The sequence below is a fragment of the Aethalodelphis obliquidens genome, unplaced genomic scaffold (assembly GCF_003676395.1).
Source record: "Aethalodelphis obliquidens isolate GAN/ISIS:26980383/991018 unplaced genomic scaffold, ASM367639v1 scaffold30, whole genome shotgun sequence".
Classification (NCBI taxonomy): domain Eukaryota; kingdom Metazoa; phylum Chordata; class Mammalia; order Artiodactyla; family Delphinidae; genus Aethalodelphis; species Aethalodelphis obliquidens.
Genome location: NW_020837974.1, coordinates 19,807,068 through 19,823,860, shown reverse-complemented (window position 1 = coordinate 19,823,860; position 16,793 = coordinate 19,807,068). Strand labels below are relative to the sequence as shown.

At 42.0% G+C, this 16,793-nt stretch overlaps 1 protein-coding gene across 2 annotated transcripts in view; it reads left to right on the top strand.

Moving 5' to 3' along the window:
• Positions 1-16,793, top strand: part of PRKCB (protein kinase C beta) — a 311,495-nt gene that overhangs the window by 199,969 nt on the left and 94,733 nt on the right. For both annotated transcript variants that reach the window (XM_027126616.1, XM_027126615.1), the window contains exon 6: positions 15,520-15,676. In XM_027126616.1, the coding sequence (XP_026982417.1) occupies positions 15,520-15,676 (157 nt within the window). The remainder of the gene's footprint in view (positions 1-15,519; positions 15,677-16,793) is intronic.

The window sequence follows — 16,793 nt, the reverse complement described above, 5'->3', positions numbered from 1 at the left end:
TATGGGGTGGGGCTGTGATAGACCAGAAGCAAGAAAATTCTCCCCACGCCAGCTGTGCGCCCTTTTCTAGATGGTCATCGGATGTGCATGAATGAGTGTCTGAGGGCAACTAGGACATTCTTCCAGATTATGCTCCGTACCAGCTGACAAGTAGCTGTGACCCTCCTGAGGTGGCTCTCCCTGCTGTCCCAGCTGCTCTCCAGTTCCTCCCTGGACCTCCCCACAGCCCAGCAACTAAAGTTCACACCTGGGCATCTCGAGGAGCCTTCAAGACCCTGTTCTAATTTGAGGATGGCATCAGTACTGTTTAGTTGGCACTTGGGTTATGGCATTTGGAAGTATTCTGAATATAATGTGTGTGTGTGTGTGTGTTTACATACAGTGGTGAAGAGTGGGGGAAGGTGGAGAGGATTTAATAGGTGCTATAATGACCTTGAGATATGAATAGTTTGGTAAAATTAAAATAAAAAGAAAGTGGGAAGGATGCCTGTTTCCTACAGGCTGGTTAAGACCCATTGCTTTAATCATCCATCCATCCATTTAGGATAAATTGGTCCAGCAGGAAAATTCTCCCTCTTTTAGTGCTTCTGTGCCATTGAGGATGTTTGACAGTACATAAGGGGGAATATTCCTCTGTTGGGACTTCTCTGAACAGATGTTTTCTTCCCTCATCATCCCCAAATGACAGTAGAAGAAGCAGAAAACTTATCTTCAAATGACAGCCCTTTCCTCTGACTGCCTGGGGAACATGGTGTGAGAATGTGGCTGTCAGGTTTTAAAAAATCCGTTGGGTCCCGTGATTCAGTGATGTGGTTAATGTAGATAGGACTCTTCTATCAAACCGGGGCGCCCATTGAAGAAATGAGAAAATATGCATTGGTTCTCTAGAGAAGGGAGGTTAAGCCTGCCTTCCTCAGAGCTGGAAGGCTTTTGTCCCAAGCCTCTGGAAATTAAACCCATCACTTAGAGAGCAGATTGTGGGGCTTCTGGCCATTGCTACTTGGGCTGCACAAAGCCGCCGACGGACAGTTTTGATTGAATGTCGAAATTAAGCTGCCCAGTAGTGACTCTGCAGCTCCAGGGACCCCATGTTAGTATTTATGTCACATTTTTAGAAATAATCACATTGTGAAGCAGCGCCCAAAGCCATGTCCTCAGCCACTGCAGCTCAGGGTTTGGACGCCACCCTCCCGGTGCCTCTGCTGCATTTGCTCAGCATGGGTTGGTGGAGGGGTGGGGTGCTGGGCACAGGCACGCCATCAGGGTTCCTGTCCTGAGGATGCAGGCAGAGAAGCTGAAAGCCTCGTCTGTCTGTTTTCTCTCAACTTGAGGCATGAGTTGGTCTCCAAGCAAGAAATAAAGCTAGCTTATTGGGTGCCTTACTCACAAACCATCTGTCCTAGGCATAGGACAGACCCCCAGGGCCAGCCTGAGGGGAACAGGTGTTCATGGGAACAGGGTTTATTCTTGTTTTTCCAAGCTGGTCTGAAGAGCGCCTCCTCTATCTACATGAATCCCTGCACACTCTCCCTGCATCGCCAGGGGGGTCCGGTGACATCACCCACACCACTGAGGAGTGCCAGGCACTAAGAGGCTGCGCTTGTGAGATCTCAAAGGGTGACTAACCCAGATCCTCTCTGGGGAGTGGCGTGGTCTCTGGACCTCTAGGGGTTGAGGCTGTATAGAGTCATAACAGGTGCAGAGCAGCCCTGGGAATTGCAAGACCCTGAATGACCAGGGTAACCTCTGTAGAAAATAGATGACACTAAACTGGGTTCAGTGGATTATAGAATGCCCAGCTTTCCAAGTTTCTGGCTCTAAGAAGAAACCAGTTACAGAGCATGAAAGTTGCATGGTTTTGGCAGTGACTCCGAGCTTGGGGGAATCAGCTGACTGGGTCTTGGGGCACCCAAGTTGTATCCAATTCAAGTTTGTTGAGCGTAATTGTGCACAAGACTGGCCTCCCATTAAGCAAAGAATTTTTTCTCCCAGATTTAGAGTAACTTTTTAAGATTATTTTTTAAAAATAAATTTATTTATTTTATTTTTATTTATTTTTGGCTGCGTTGGGTCTTCATTGCTACACACGGGCTTTCTCTAGTTGCGGCGAGCGGGGGCTACTCTTCGTTGCGGTGCGCGGGCTTCTCATTGCGGTGGCTTCTCTTGTTTCAGAGCATGGGCTCTAGGCACGCGGGCTTCAGTGGTTGTGGTGCATGGGCTTAGTTGCTCCGCGGCATGTGGTATCTTCCCAGACCAGGGCTTGAACCTGTGTCCCCTGAGTTGGCAGGCGGATTCTTAACCACTGTACCACCAGGGAAGCCCTAGAGTAACTTTTTAAAATTAAAAAAGTAATTCATGCTCAACTGAGACCATATATTTAACTTCTCCTTCTTCCAAATTCCCACTGAGTGACTAAGAGATTAAAAAAGGGAAAAATTTATCAGGGCTGCAAACCAGAGAGTGTCACTCGCTTGCCAGAACCACTGAAGAATTTCTCTAAGATACAGTTGAGACAATACAAGCTAATTTCGTTTTCTCTTTTCCAACATCTAAGCCTCTTAATATTTTTCTTTTATGTAATTGTATTGGTTGGTAGAATTTCTCTAAGAAATTCTGAAGAATTTCTCTAAGATACAGTTGAGAATTTCTGAAGAATTTCTCTAAGATACAGTTGAGACAATACAAGCTAATTTTGTCTTCTCTTTTCCAACATCTAAGCCTCTTAATATTTTTCTTTTATGTAATTGTATTGGTTGGTACTTCCAGAATGATGTTAAATTATAGTGGTGATGGTAGGCATTTTTAATTTGCTTGTGGCCTTAAGGGAACTAGAAATGCCTCTAGAGTTTCACCAGTAAGCACGATGAAAGCCTTTGATACATTTATCACACCAAGAAAAACATGTATCTCTTCCTATTTTTCTAAGGGTTAAAAGAAAGAATGATTTATTAAATTTTGTCACTTGTCTTTTTTGTCATTTTTTGAGATAATTACATGTTTTTTCTCCTTTGACCTAGTTTTATAGTGAATAACGTTAATAGATTTTCTAAAACTATGAAGCGTTTTGTTTAGAGAGCTTGTAATCAGACTTGAGGTTTTGAAAGATCTCTTTGATGTAGGGGCGTGGAGGAAGCGCAGAAAGGAGCGAGACTGTAGCGGAGAAACCAGCTAGGAGAGAAAAAAGGAATTCGCAGACAACAACCGTGTGCAATTGCTGTTTACCCATCACTCATTACCTGCCAAGGACAATACCAGGCACTTTACAGGCTTCAGATGTAACTTAGTAATCACATAACCCTATGACACAATTATTATTGTTAAGGTGGTAACAGTGTGGATAGTAAGAAGGGCTCAGGTACATAAAATGATGAAGAGGCAGAATGAATAGTACACAGTCAAAGATTTTACCGAGGGGAGGCGACCAAGGTGATTTCCAGATTTCTCACCACAGTTGGTTGAATGGTTAAGCACTCATCAAGGATGGCATTGAAAGAGGGGCAGCACGTATGCTCTGCTCTGTATGCTGGTAGGTGGGTGGGGGATAGGGGGATAATGACAGGGAGGAAGTTTTGTTTTTTTTTTTTTTTTTAGAAAAGAATGTTTAAAAAACTTCATTTTCATTGCTTCCTTTTTAGTGGTTCACATGAAAGTTTTCTCTCTTCTTTAACATCTTTATTGGAGTATAATTGCTTTACAATGGGGTGTTAGTTTCTGCTTTATAACAAAGTAAATCAGCTATACATATACATATATCCCCATATCCCCTCCTTCTTGCATCTCCCTCCCACCCTCCCTGTCCCACCCCTCTAGGTGGACACAAAGCACCGAGCTGATCTCCCTGTGCTATGCGGCTGCTTCCCACAAGCTAGCTAGCTATTTTACATTTGGTAGTGTATATATGTCCATGCTACTCTTTCACTTCGTCCCAGCTTACCCTTCCCCCTCCCCATGTCCTCAAGTCCATTCTCGACGTCTGTGTCTTTATTCCTGTCCTGCCCCTAGGTTCTTCAGAACCATTTTTTTTTTTTTTTTAGATTCCATATATGTGTGTTAGCATACGGTATTTATTTTTCTCTTTCTGACTTATTTCATGAGAGTGAGTATTCTTGGACATGCTTTGGGTTGATTACTTATGGGGTATCCAGTACCAGATATATGGTAGACAGTTGTGTGTTCTGTTATAAAGCTCAGTAAAGAGCTTTTAGGTAGAAATTAAAATCATGGGAGTAGGGCCCCTGGAAAAATGTGGAAATTAAAAAGCAAACTTCTACTTATTCTGTGGTTCAAAGAGGAAATCTCAAGGAAAATTAGAAAATATTTTGAACCCATGAAAGAAAATGAAAATGCAACACATCAGAATTTGTGGAGTCCAGATAAAGAAGTGCTTGGAATGAGATTTATATTGTGGAATTCTACCAGACATTTAAAAAGGAAATGACACGGATTCTTCTAGAAAACAGAAGAGTAGGGAACACTTCCTAACTTATTTTATGAGGCTAGCATTACCCCGATACCAAAGTCAGACAAAAACAGTACAAGAAAACTACAGTTATCCCTTATGACCATAAATACAAAAATCTTCAACAAAATATTAGGAAAGCAAACCCAGAAATATGTAAAAAGAATAATACACCCCAACCAAGTAAATTTTATCCTGGGAATGCAAGGCTGGTTCAATAATTAAAAAATCAATTAATGTATTCCACTATGTTCATAATCTAAAGAAAGAAGAAGCACTTGACAAGATTTAATATCCATTTATGATAAAAGTTCTCAGCAGAGTAGAAATGGAAGGAAGCTTTCTTGATGTTATAAAGGACATCTAGAGAAGAGTCTACAAGGTACTTAATAATGAAAGACAGCATGCTTTCCCCCTAAGCTATGAAACAAGACAAGGATGTCCACCCTCACCCACTCTATTCAGCATCATACTGGAAGATCTAGCTGGTGTAGTAAGAGAATAAAAATAAAAGATTGGAAAAACAGGTTGAGAAATACAGATTGGAGGGGAAAAAACAAAACTGTCTCTGTACATAGAAAATGATGGTCTATGTAGAAAATCCAAAAGAATCTCCCAAAAAACCTCCAAGAACTAATGAGTTAAATTGCAAGATATAAGGTGAACACATAAAAATCATTTGTATTTTTATATATCAACCGTTAACAATTAGAAACTCAAATTTTAAAAACACCATTTACAATAACTTCAAAACAAATGAAATATTTTGTTACAAATCTAACAAAACATGTCTAGGATCTGTATGCTGAAAATTATAAAACACTGCATGAAATCAAAGAATACCTAAATATATGAAAAGACATACCGTGTTTGAAGACTCTGCATACAGTAAAGTTGTCAATTCTTCAGATTGATCCGTAGACTTAATGAATTTCCAATCAAAATCTCAGCAGGATTTTTTTTTATTGATATGGACAAGGTGATTCTAAAATTTAATGGAAAGGTCAAAGAACTAGAAGGTCCAAAACAATTTTTAAGGTGAAGAATAAAGTCGGCAGAATCGTAGTACTCAATCTTAAGACTTAACTATGTAAAGCTTCAGTAATCAGGCAGTGTGATTTTGGTAAAGGGATAGATACATAAATGACTGGAACAGAATAGAGAGTCCAGATATATACCCACACAGATATGGCCCATTGATTTTTTTTTTTTAAGTATAAAAACAAAGAAATGGAAAGACTATCCAGTCTTTCAGCAAGTGATGTTGGAAAGATTGGGCATCCCTATGCAAACAAAATGAGCCTCACCTTCCACTTCATACCTTCTATAAGAATGAACTCAAAATGGATTATAGATCTGAATGTAAAATATAAAGGTAGAAACAGGAGAAAATTTTTATGACCTGGAGTTAAACAAAGAATTCTCAAACATGGCACTAAAAACATGACTGGTAAAAGAAAAAAATGATTATTTGGACCTTATTAAAATTTTTAAAAAAGTATGCTCTGCAAAAGACACTGTTATAGAATGAAAAGACAAGCTACAAACTGGAAGAAAATATTTGCAAATCACACATCTGACAAAGGACCTGAATCCAGAGTAAAGAACTCTCAGAGTCATAAGTATGAAAACAACCCCACGAAAAAGATGGTCCGAAGACTCAAACCAACACACCACCAAAGACGATATAAACATGGCAAATTCATTCGCAAGAAGATATTCAGTATCACTAGAAATTAGGGAAATACAAATTAAAGCCACAATGAAATACCACTGTACACGTATTAGAATGGCTAAAATGATAACGATAATAAATACTGTGAATACAGTGCGCTGGCAGGATGCAGGGTGAGAGGAACTTTCATTCATTGCTAGTGGGAATGCAGAATGGTACAGTCACTCTGGAAAACCTTTTGACATATATATATGTATGTATGTATGTATACATACACTTACCATATGACTTAATGATCTGACTCCTAGGAATTTACCCTAGAGAAATGAAACTTTTTGTTCATACAAAAACATGAATAGTTGCACAGCTCTGTCATAATCAACAAAAACTAGAGACCACTCAAATGTCCTTGAACAGGTGAATGGATAAACTAACTGTGGTACATCCATACAGTGGAATATTCCTCATCAATAGAAGGGAATTAACTGTTCATATGTACAACTTGGCTCACTCTCAAAGGAATTTTGCTGAGTTAGAGAAGCCAATCTCAGAAGGTTTCATACTGTATGATTCCATGGATATACCATTCTTAAAAAGATAAAACTGTAGTAAATGAGAAATAGATCATCGATTGCTAGGGGCTGAGGGAGGGGGCAGTTTGTAGCTACGAAGCAGCAGCACAAGGGGTTTTTTCTGGAATGATAGAATTGTTCTGTATCCTGGTAGTGTGGTGGTTACATGAATCTATACATGTGTCAAAATTCAGAAAACTATACACCAAAATAAAAAAGTCAGTATTACTGTATGCTGTATTTAATTAAAAAAATTAAATGCCATAGGCAGAAAATAAACAGGTAAAAGATAAGGAGAGGAAAGGAGGGTGGGAGGGAGGGAGGAAGAGAGAGAGACACTGAGAGCAGGGGAGGACAGAAGGTAAGGCAATAGCCTGAGATGAAAGAGGAGCTGGCTCAGGGGAAGGTGTGAGCAAGAAGGAGCTCATGTTACGATAATAAAAAGTAATGTAAAAAATAAAGTAAATTAAAATGCATAGAAACAGTAAATAGAGGAATGCCGACTGCAGAAAATATTATCAGTAATATGGAAACAAGCTTAAGGAGTACTTCCAGGTGGCAGGGAAAAGGGACAAAGAAATGACTACAATCATGAAAAAAAAAAAAAAAAAGATGTAGAGGACAAACAGCATTGATCCACAGGTAAATGGAATCAGATGTTCCTGGAGAAAAGACCAGCTAAATGGAAAAACACCTATATTGAGAGTAGAGTTCCAGACAAACAAATAATAACCTGCATAAAAAGAAATTTTTAAGAATGAAACACAAAACCCAAGACCAAAAAATAGTCAGGAGTCTCAACTAACACAGGGTCAAAATACATAAAAGCAAAAACTGCTTGAAATGAAAGGAGAAATTTATAGAAATACCATCACAGGAGGGTTTTAAAACATACTTTGTCAGTCTTTGACAGATAAAACAGATAAAAAAATATGGATATAGATAACTTAAATAATATAATTAAAGTGAGTGTCCAATACCTCTATCTTGAAGCCTGAACCCTTCCATAAGAGAAACACCTTTTTCCCTAATATGCACAAAATTGGGGATATGTTAGCTTGCAATGCAAACCTTATGAAATTCTTCACAAAATGCCCCAGAAATGGCTCAGCCCACATTTTCTGATGAAAACATAATAGAACTAGAAATTCATGACACAAACATAATACAGAAGATCCTCCGATGAACAAGATGGAGCGGGAATCAGGTGGGAGCCTTAAAATGATGAGGTCTTGAAATTGCTTCTGTCGAGAATGAGAGGGGGGTTGACTGGGCACACCCAGTAGGGTTGACAGGTGGTGTGGAGGGCCAAGGTGTGGTTGGAGACCCTGAGTGGGTCATGCATCAAGCCCCCACTTTCTCCAGGGGCACTCTCTAAGCCGTATATCACTGATGGTCTGAGGTATGCAGACAGGATGTTGTTGAAAAGACAAAATATTTAAGCCTGTGGCCAGAAGTGATTGGAGGGCTTTCCATATTGGTAGGGTTAGGAAAAAAGTAATAACTCAGGCGCACACTGATGGACCGGAGGAAAGGAAAGAGTTGAGGGATCTGAGGGTTTGATGAGGTTAAAAAAAAAATTGGTGTAAAGGGAGCAGGGGATTAAAAGGATGAAAGGTTATTGGGGAGTTCAGAGGAAGAGCCATTCCAGGTGAGACTCCAGGTGGCTGCATTGGGATGGAGAGGAAGCCATAATATAAGAAGAAGGAAGGGATCTATCACATTTGGCTTCAGATCATCTATCATTCTCTGACTACCTCCTCTAGGTTCATTTATATGAAAATCACATTGGAGAGATGCTCTTTTAACCTTGAAATGGATCTTAATAGTTATATAATTTGATCTAAATTCTCTCAAAGGAGAAAGGAAATCAACGTTTGTTGAACCTCTGCCATGTGCTTTACACTATACTTCAACACCATTATCCTCTATAATTAGGGGAACCATATAATTTATTGTCCAAACTGGACTCTCTTGAGAGTAAAAGGACAACAGATAGAGACTGAGGCTGCTCTGGGTAAACTGGCATGGATGGCCATCCTATAATTATCGCACATCCCTTTGAGTTGTATGTGACTTTACCAGCGTTTCGAAGACAGGGGAACTCAGGCTCAGAGAAGTCTTTTTACTTAAGGGCACCCAGTTAGTGAGAGTAAAGGCAGAGGCAGGATTCAGACCTGAAGGTGTGTGTGACTCCAGAGTCGAACTGTTGCTAATTTGGGTCCTGATTCACCGGCATTAGCTCCCCCATCATCGTTTCACTTGCCTTGGCTTGACAGACTGTCTTCCAGACAGACACTGTGACGGTCCCAGCTGGAAGTCTGTCTCAACACAAATAAATGGATGTGTGATAACTGTACCATTGCCAGCAGTGACGGGAAGCCAGCTGTTCTAGGAGCCTTTGGCCACGATGTGCTTGGGATGCCTTAGATGCTGCATGTGGGCTGCCCAAAGACCCCAGGTTTGCTTACTTTGTAATCAGATTCCATCAGATGAGGCCAGGGATGGCCAGTTAAGATGACTGGAAGGGGATTCTGATGGATCCATGGCTCCCAAAAGCTGTAGCATCAGAGAACCCTGAGGTTAGAAGAAGTAATAAGTGAACAGGAATCAAAAGGATGCAGATCTAGGAGTACAGGGCTGAAGAAGCTTGCAACTTAAGAAGGTGTAGCAGGGCAGTGTGGAGGGATTTCGGGTTGACCAAAGGTCCAGTGAACTGTCATCCATCTGGAGGTCACTGGAATGGAAGGAGGGGGATGCAGAGCAGGAGAGCTAGAATAGGTGGATGGTTCTGAAATTTTTCACCTGTTTAGCCTCTTTCCTCCAACCCTGCTTTGATTCTGGGATATGTGCTGGGGGCATCCAGCTGATCTGGGTCTGTGCATTGTTCACCAAGGGCTCAGGGATTCAAACCATGATCTTTGCAGACCTAGTTGCTCTAAAAAGTCTCTGGGAAACAGGGTGCGGGTCTCTGAAGGCCAGACAATGGATTCTTGGAGGCTGTAGATGCACCACAACCGAATTGTTTTTTAAACTAAGTTTTAATAACACAGTTAATACAAGAATGCATTCTCTTTGTAATAAATTCAGAATATGACAGTTAAGGCTGACGTCTCTTTTGCCCACAGCCCCCAAACCAGATTCCTTTGCCTCTTCCACAGGTGTAACCGTTACTTCAAGCCAATTTTGGGTTTATCCTTCCAGACTCTTTTCTATATATTTACATTCATATATGACCTTGTAGAAAATTTATTTTATTATACTTGTCTCTTGAAGATTTGGAGGGCCTTGTTTATTAAAACTTTTTATTTTGACATAATCTCAAAGTTACAGAAAAGTTGCAAGAACAGTACAAGGAATATCTGTATGCTCTTTACCTGATTTGATTTACCACTTGTTCATATCTTGCTACATTTGGTTTATCATTCTCTCTGTTAAATATTTTTATATGTGTGTGTGTGTGTATATATATATATATATTTTTTTTTTTTTTTTGCGGTACGCGGGCCTCTCACTGCTGTGGCCTCTCCCGTTGCGGAGCACAGGCTCCGGACGCGCAGGCTCAGCGGCCATGGCTCATGGGCCCAGCTGCTCCGCGGCACGTGGGATCTTCCCGGACCGGGGCACGAACCCATGTCCCCTGCATCGGCATGCGGGCTCTCAACCACTGCGCCACCAGGGAAGCCCTGTGTTTGTATATTTTTTCCCAGCCATCTGAGAATAGTTGGAGTCATGGTTCTCATTTGCCCCTAAATACTTCAGTGTGTATTTCCCAAGAACAAGGACATTCTCTTGCATACGTATAGTTATCCAACTCAGGAAATGTAACATTGACCCAATGCTATTATCTAATTCACAGTCCCGATCCAGAGTTCATCAATGGAACCACTGATGTCCTCAGACCTTTTTCTTAAATAAAGAAGCATTATACTGTAATCGTCTATCTTCATCTTGCTGTTTTCTTCAACGTGTTAGTGCATGTAGATAGCCCAGTGTTATTGACATGTACCTCGTATTTCACAGTGTGAATATGCTGTCGATTATTTACCCTTTCCCCTGTGGATGGGCACTCCGATTATTTCCTACTTTTTGTCATTGCCAACATCCTCAAACATAACTTAATGTTGGTGTGTGTTGCTTTGAATAACTGTTCTGAGGACATGTAGTGAGGACAAATGAGGACTCGTGATGTTGAAGAAAGGACCTTCAAAAGGAGTTAATAAAGAGAAGCTCCTGGTTCACACACTGTAGGATAATGGCTATAAAGCAACACAGTTATTCAGACTTTCCAATAGTTGGTTCAAAAAAAAAGACTAGGAAAGTTCTTGGTGAAGAACGATTCTTAGGAAAATAGTTACCAGTAGTGCTGTCTTTTATGGATTCAGCACCGTGTTAGGTAACTTGCACCAGGATGCAGAGGCCTCATTCGCTCTGAAGGCCCTTTGATGGAAACAGCCAGATCTTACCCCCCAGCCAGCTTCACTTCCAAGGCAAGCAATGTTCTCTTGATTGGGATACTTTTCTCCTGTGCACTTAGCAGACTTCCACCAGGGGGGAAGGTTGCTATTTCTGCTTTGTGTGAAGCATTTTGTACCATCTGGGCTGGCTGAATTTCAACAAAGATAGTAAAGAAACATTTATCAAGAAAAATCAAAGTCAGTCTCGCCAAGTGTGGTCTAGAGAGATTTGCTTTCTCGATACATATGCAGCTCTCTTGCTGCTGGGAAACATGACTGTACTTTGAAAAGCTTCAGGAGGGACAGGCGTTTGGATCTTAGCCTGCAGCTACTGTCAACTGCTCATGATACAGTGGCTCTAGGAGCCAGAGCTCTTGGAGATAGGAACAGTTCCAGAATCAATTCTGTTCCGTACCTTTCCACAGAAATTTTTGGCCCCTTTGGTAGAGGAGAGACCCGAAAGGACAGAAGTAGAAGAAAGGGTTCTATAAGGGTTGGGGAAAAGATGGAGTCATGCCTCAGTTAGGAATGTTCGGTTCAGGGGAAGTAGATGCCCAGGGAGAGGTCATTCTTAAACCATGAGTTATGAGATTGGCTCAAGAATACAACATACACTTGTCCTGCAAAGAGCACTCTGAAAGAGCTGTGAGTTTGCAAACTTAAATAGAGGAATGTCCTGGTGATTGTCCTGTGGTGTCAGTTCATAAGACAGAGGAGGGAGCGTGGTCTTTGAAGAAAGCCGCTGTTTCCACTTGCATATGTGTTGCCAATCAACCAGACAGACAAGTTTCTTGCACTTCAGAGCATCTCAAACCATGTTTTTATGCAGCTCCCTAGAGTGATAGATGTGTCATTCCAAGATCCCAGCCTAGAAACTGGCACCTGCTTCCTTGGAAGGCTCAATAAATGAAAGTAACAGTTGGAGATTGTATTCCATGGGGGAAATGGATGGGGATATTAAGAAATTATATCCTCTGGGAAAGTTTTACCTAATGTGTGCTCTGTGGGCTAGCGCATCAGCATAACCTGGGAACTTGATAGAGAAACAAATGAGCAGGTGTCACTCCAGACTCACTGAATCAGAATCTATCTGTGGGAATACGTGTCTCGCGAGTCCTCCAGGTGACCCTTACCCACGCTGACGGTTGAGGAGCATTCCTCTAGAAGGGTTCAAATGGAAAAGTCGGATGCATTATTCTCAAGAAGGAAAACCACAAGTGGTTCTGTTTAATATCAGTCTGTTTGGAAATGGTTAAGTCTTCATAATAAAAATAGACAAATGTGGCACAAGGGGCACTGCATATGAATTTTAAGAACAGTGAAATAGCAATAATATAGCTAGCATTTATTGACTGTTCCCTAGGTGCCAGGTTCTGTGCTAAACATGTATATTCCTTGTCTGACTGTACTCTTATAATAACCCAATGAGGCATGTATTATCTCCATTTCACTGATCAAGAATTTGAGGTTTAAAAATGTGAAACACCTGCTAGGCAAGATGCAGACCCTGGCACCTTATAGCCCTGTATCCACTACAGTATATGACCTGGCTACTGTCTCATTAGAAATCAACTATACTTTGAATAAATTTGGTTTCATATATCCCTTGGGGACAGGATCAACATCTTATGTTGGCCCCCCTGTCACCAGTACCTAGCAGAATGCCTAACACATTAGGGACCTGCTTATTTATTTATTTAAATAAGATGTTGGGGGTAGGAGTTTATTAATTAATTAATTAATTTTTGCCATGTTGCGTCTTCAATTCTGTGCGAGGGCTTTCTCTAGTTGTGGCAAGCGGGGGCCACTCTTCATCGCGGTGCGCGTGCCTCTCACTATCGCGGCCTCTCCTGTTGCGGAGCACAGGCTCCAGACGCGCAGGCTCAGTAGTTATGGCTCACGGGCCCAGCCACTCTGCGGCATGTGGGATCCTCCCAGACCAGGGCTCGAACCTGTGTGCCCTGCATTAGCAGGCAGATTCTCAACCACTGCGCCACCAGGGAAGCCCCGGGGACCTGCTTATTGAGCTTAACCAAATCAAAGAGGAAAAATTCTTGCTTTTGGTGCAAAAATGAGATACAACTTGCAAGCTGAGGTGGAACATGAATTCAACCCGTGGATAAATGGAAGAAAGGGCCATGTACTAGAGTGCAGAACAGTGTCAATGCAGAATAAGTTACAACTTGCGTCCCGGGGTCCCTTGTCACTCCTCAGACAGTCCACCCAGCCCTTTCCTCATTTCATTTATTCAATCTCAACCCTTTACTAGCTATATGATCTTAGACAAGTGAGCCTCCCCTGACTCCCATCCCTAGCAGTGGTTAGCTGCTTGCATGTAGGAAAATAAAGGGAAAATATTTGAATTTAACTAAGGCTGTGTTTGTCAGATAAAATGGAAAGAAAGAGGAGTAAGGGAGTTGACAGTACTTTCAGGGAGTGATTATAATGCACCCAAAACTCTAAATTGGGGGTGAATGGAGTAAAGGCAAGAGGGAATGGGGAGAAAGAGAAAACATATTGTGCTCAGTAGACTGATTGGTGATGAAAGGCCTGTAGCAGTGGGGTACTAGAGTTAATGAGCTGGAAAATGGGAAGTGGCATAAGATCGTGGGGTACATGAAACTGAGTTTAAGAAAGTAGTGTAGGGCTTCCCTGGTGGCGCAGTGGTTGAGAGTCCGCCTGCCGATGCAGGGGACACGGGTTCGTGCCCCGGTCCGGGAAGATCCCACATGCCGCGGAGCGGCTGGGCCCGTGAGCCATGGCCGCTGAGCCTGCGCGTCCGGAGCCTGTGCTCCGCAACGGGAGAGGCCACAACAGTGAGAGGGCCGCGTACCACAAAAAAAAGAGAAAGTAGTGTAATTGCTGGATGATAAGCAGCAGGTAGGAGGTGATGGGGGTGGAAGCAAAGGTTGCAGGGAATGGGGGATGCTTTACCCCTACATTTCTGTTTCTGTTATCTTATTACACGTATGCAATACTTAGAAAAGATGTTGAATGATGGCTGTGGTAATGGGTATCTTTGTCTTATTCCTGACTTTAATGGGACTGCATTTATCATTAACTTTGGTGTCTATTATTTCAGATATCCTTTATCCTGTGAAGAAAATTTCCTGTTACTTCTAGCTAATAGCAGTGATCCTATGGTTTTCTCCTTTGACCTATAAACATGATGAATATCTTAATAATAGATTTCTAAGGTTGAACCGTCTTTGCATTCCTGGTAGGAGTCATTATCTACTAGCCTTCTCGCAGACAGTCTGATTAGCAGATTGAGTCTGCTAATACATTCCTTCCCTTGGCTGCCTGCATTACTGGTTTTGAACTGACTCCTAATTAACTTCTTCCCATTTCTCCAGGTTGATGTCTTATTCTGCCTTATCCTCCCTATTCCCAGTTGCATCTGCACTGCTGACCTCTGCTTCCTTTCCCCTCTCTAAGCCTCCTTTACCCGGGGTGTTGCTGGTTGAGGGTGGAGCCTAATGGTAATGCTGCTCTTTTTCTCTCTGTGGGCTGTCTGGGTACTGGTTATGGGTGCTACATGGAAAATAGTTGCACTTTGGTTCAGAGGGCAACTCTTTGCCTTTTAGCTTTTTCTTTTTGAATTCAGGTAAAATGCACATAACATAAAATTAACCATTTTAAAGTGTACAATTCAGTGGCATTTAGTACATGAGCAGTGTTGTGCAACCATCATTTCTATCTAGTTCCGAGGAATTTTGTCACCTGTAAAGGAAACCCCATAACCATTAGGTAGTAACTCCCCATTCCACCTCCCACCAGCTCCTGGCAGCCACTAGTCTGCTGTCTCTTTGGATTTACCTGTTCTGGATGTTTTCTATAAATGGAATCATAGAATATGTGACCTTTTGTGTCAGAGTATACACATGTTCATAGCAGCACTATTCACAATAGCCAAAAGGTGGGAATGGCCCAAATATTGATCCACTGTTGAATGGATAAACAAAGCTTGATATATCCATACAAGCGGGTATGATTCAGTCATAAATGAAGTACAATGTGTTTGAACCTTGAAAGCATTATGCTAGATGGAAGAAGCCAATCTTTCTTGTAGACTTTTTGGAAAATAAGATTAGAGAACTTACAGTTAATCTAGGGGGCAGAGTGGGGAGAGCAGTATGAAAGTCAGAACTCAATTTTAAACCAATATAGAGCAGAGTCTACATCTGTTCCGTTTATCTCACTTTGTACGCTTCTTAGCTGTTGATGTTAATAAATGAAAATTCCCGTTAAGTAAGTGTGATGCCAATGATCTTTTCACAGGTTCTACAACCATCAGTAGCTGGTGCTTAAATAGTCTTGGGCTATTAATGCTAAAACTGCTTTTTCTGTTTTTAGTAAGAGATGCTAAAAACCTTGTACCTATGGACCCTAATGGCTTGTCAGATCCTTACGTGAAACTGAAACTGATTCCTGATCCCAAGAGTGAGAGCAAGCAGAAGACCAAAACCATCAAGTGCTCCCTCAACCCGGAGTGGAACGAGACATTTAGATTGTAAGTTAAAATCATTGCAGCCCAGCCTGGGTGGTGCAGGTTGGGTTGTGTGGGCCACCTGAGGTTGGGGAGGTCCTCTCCCAGCTTCTCTTTCCTTCGCTCCTTCCCTGCCTCCCTCCTTCCTTCCTTCCTTTCCTTCCTCCCTCCATCTGCATTTTTGCATTGCAAGCCAAGTAAAAATTGGAATTTTTTTTTGTACACTGCTGAGAATGTCTCTGGTGTGGGAGAGTGGGTGGGATGGAAAATAGTGTGATGTGTTGCTAGGTGAAGGCAAATTGTGGGAGAAGCTCTGGGTCTTGGCAAACATGGGACATAACCCATAGGGTGTGGGGATGACCTCTCTAGGGCTGGGTGCGTGGATAATGCTGGGCCTGTAGCTTGCCGGGAGCTCTCTGCCAGCTGCCATGGAGGATTTTACGTGGCTAGTGCTCCAATAATGTGGGTTCACTTCTTGATGCATCTGGGCCAACAGATATGACATATATCAGCCGATATTTATTGAGCATGTACTATGTATAACGAGCACTGTATTAAGTGATCTAGCTTCATTGGTCATTTCATCCCCATTTTACCAATGGGGCTTAAAGCGATTAAAACACAGGCCAATGTCCCACAACAAATGGAGCAGGATTCAGCGACAGACAGTCTGACTTCAAGAGCCATGGGCCAAAAGCATGATTCCTTGTGATGCCTCGTTCCTTCTTTCCCCTCTCAGGGCAAAACTGGGGGCCTATCTCAGCCTCAGTCAAGGACATGCCCTAGAACAATTTCCCCTAGACTGAGCATCAAGACTCTTTCCTTCATACATTTCCTCAGCCTCATCCTCAACCCGCATGTGTGCAAACACTCACACAATTATATGATTGACATCTATAGTTCTTACAGTGACTGTGTCAGTAGGATTTCCTGAACATCATGGATCCTATTAGGACATAAGGCAGCAGAAGTAGTTAGAACTGTCCCTGTCAGAGCTGGCCTTGGCCCTCCACCTGTTTAAACTGCTGTAAAACAGGAAAAGCTCTACCTCCCTGGGGAGCTTGCCTGGGATGGAAACTGAATATGTTTCTTACAACAGCTTGTAATCCTTAAAAACTCCGACCTTCAGGCTTTGTCCTCT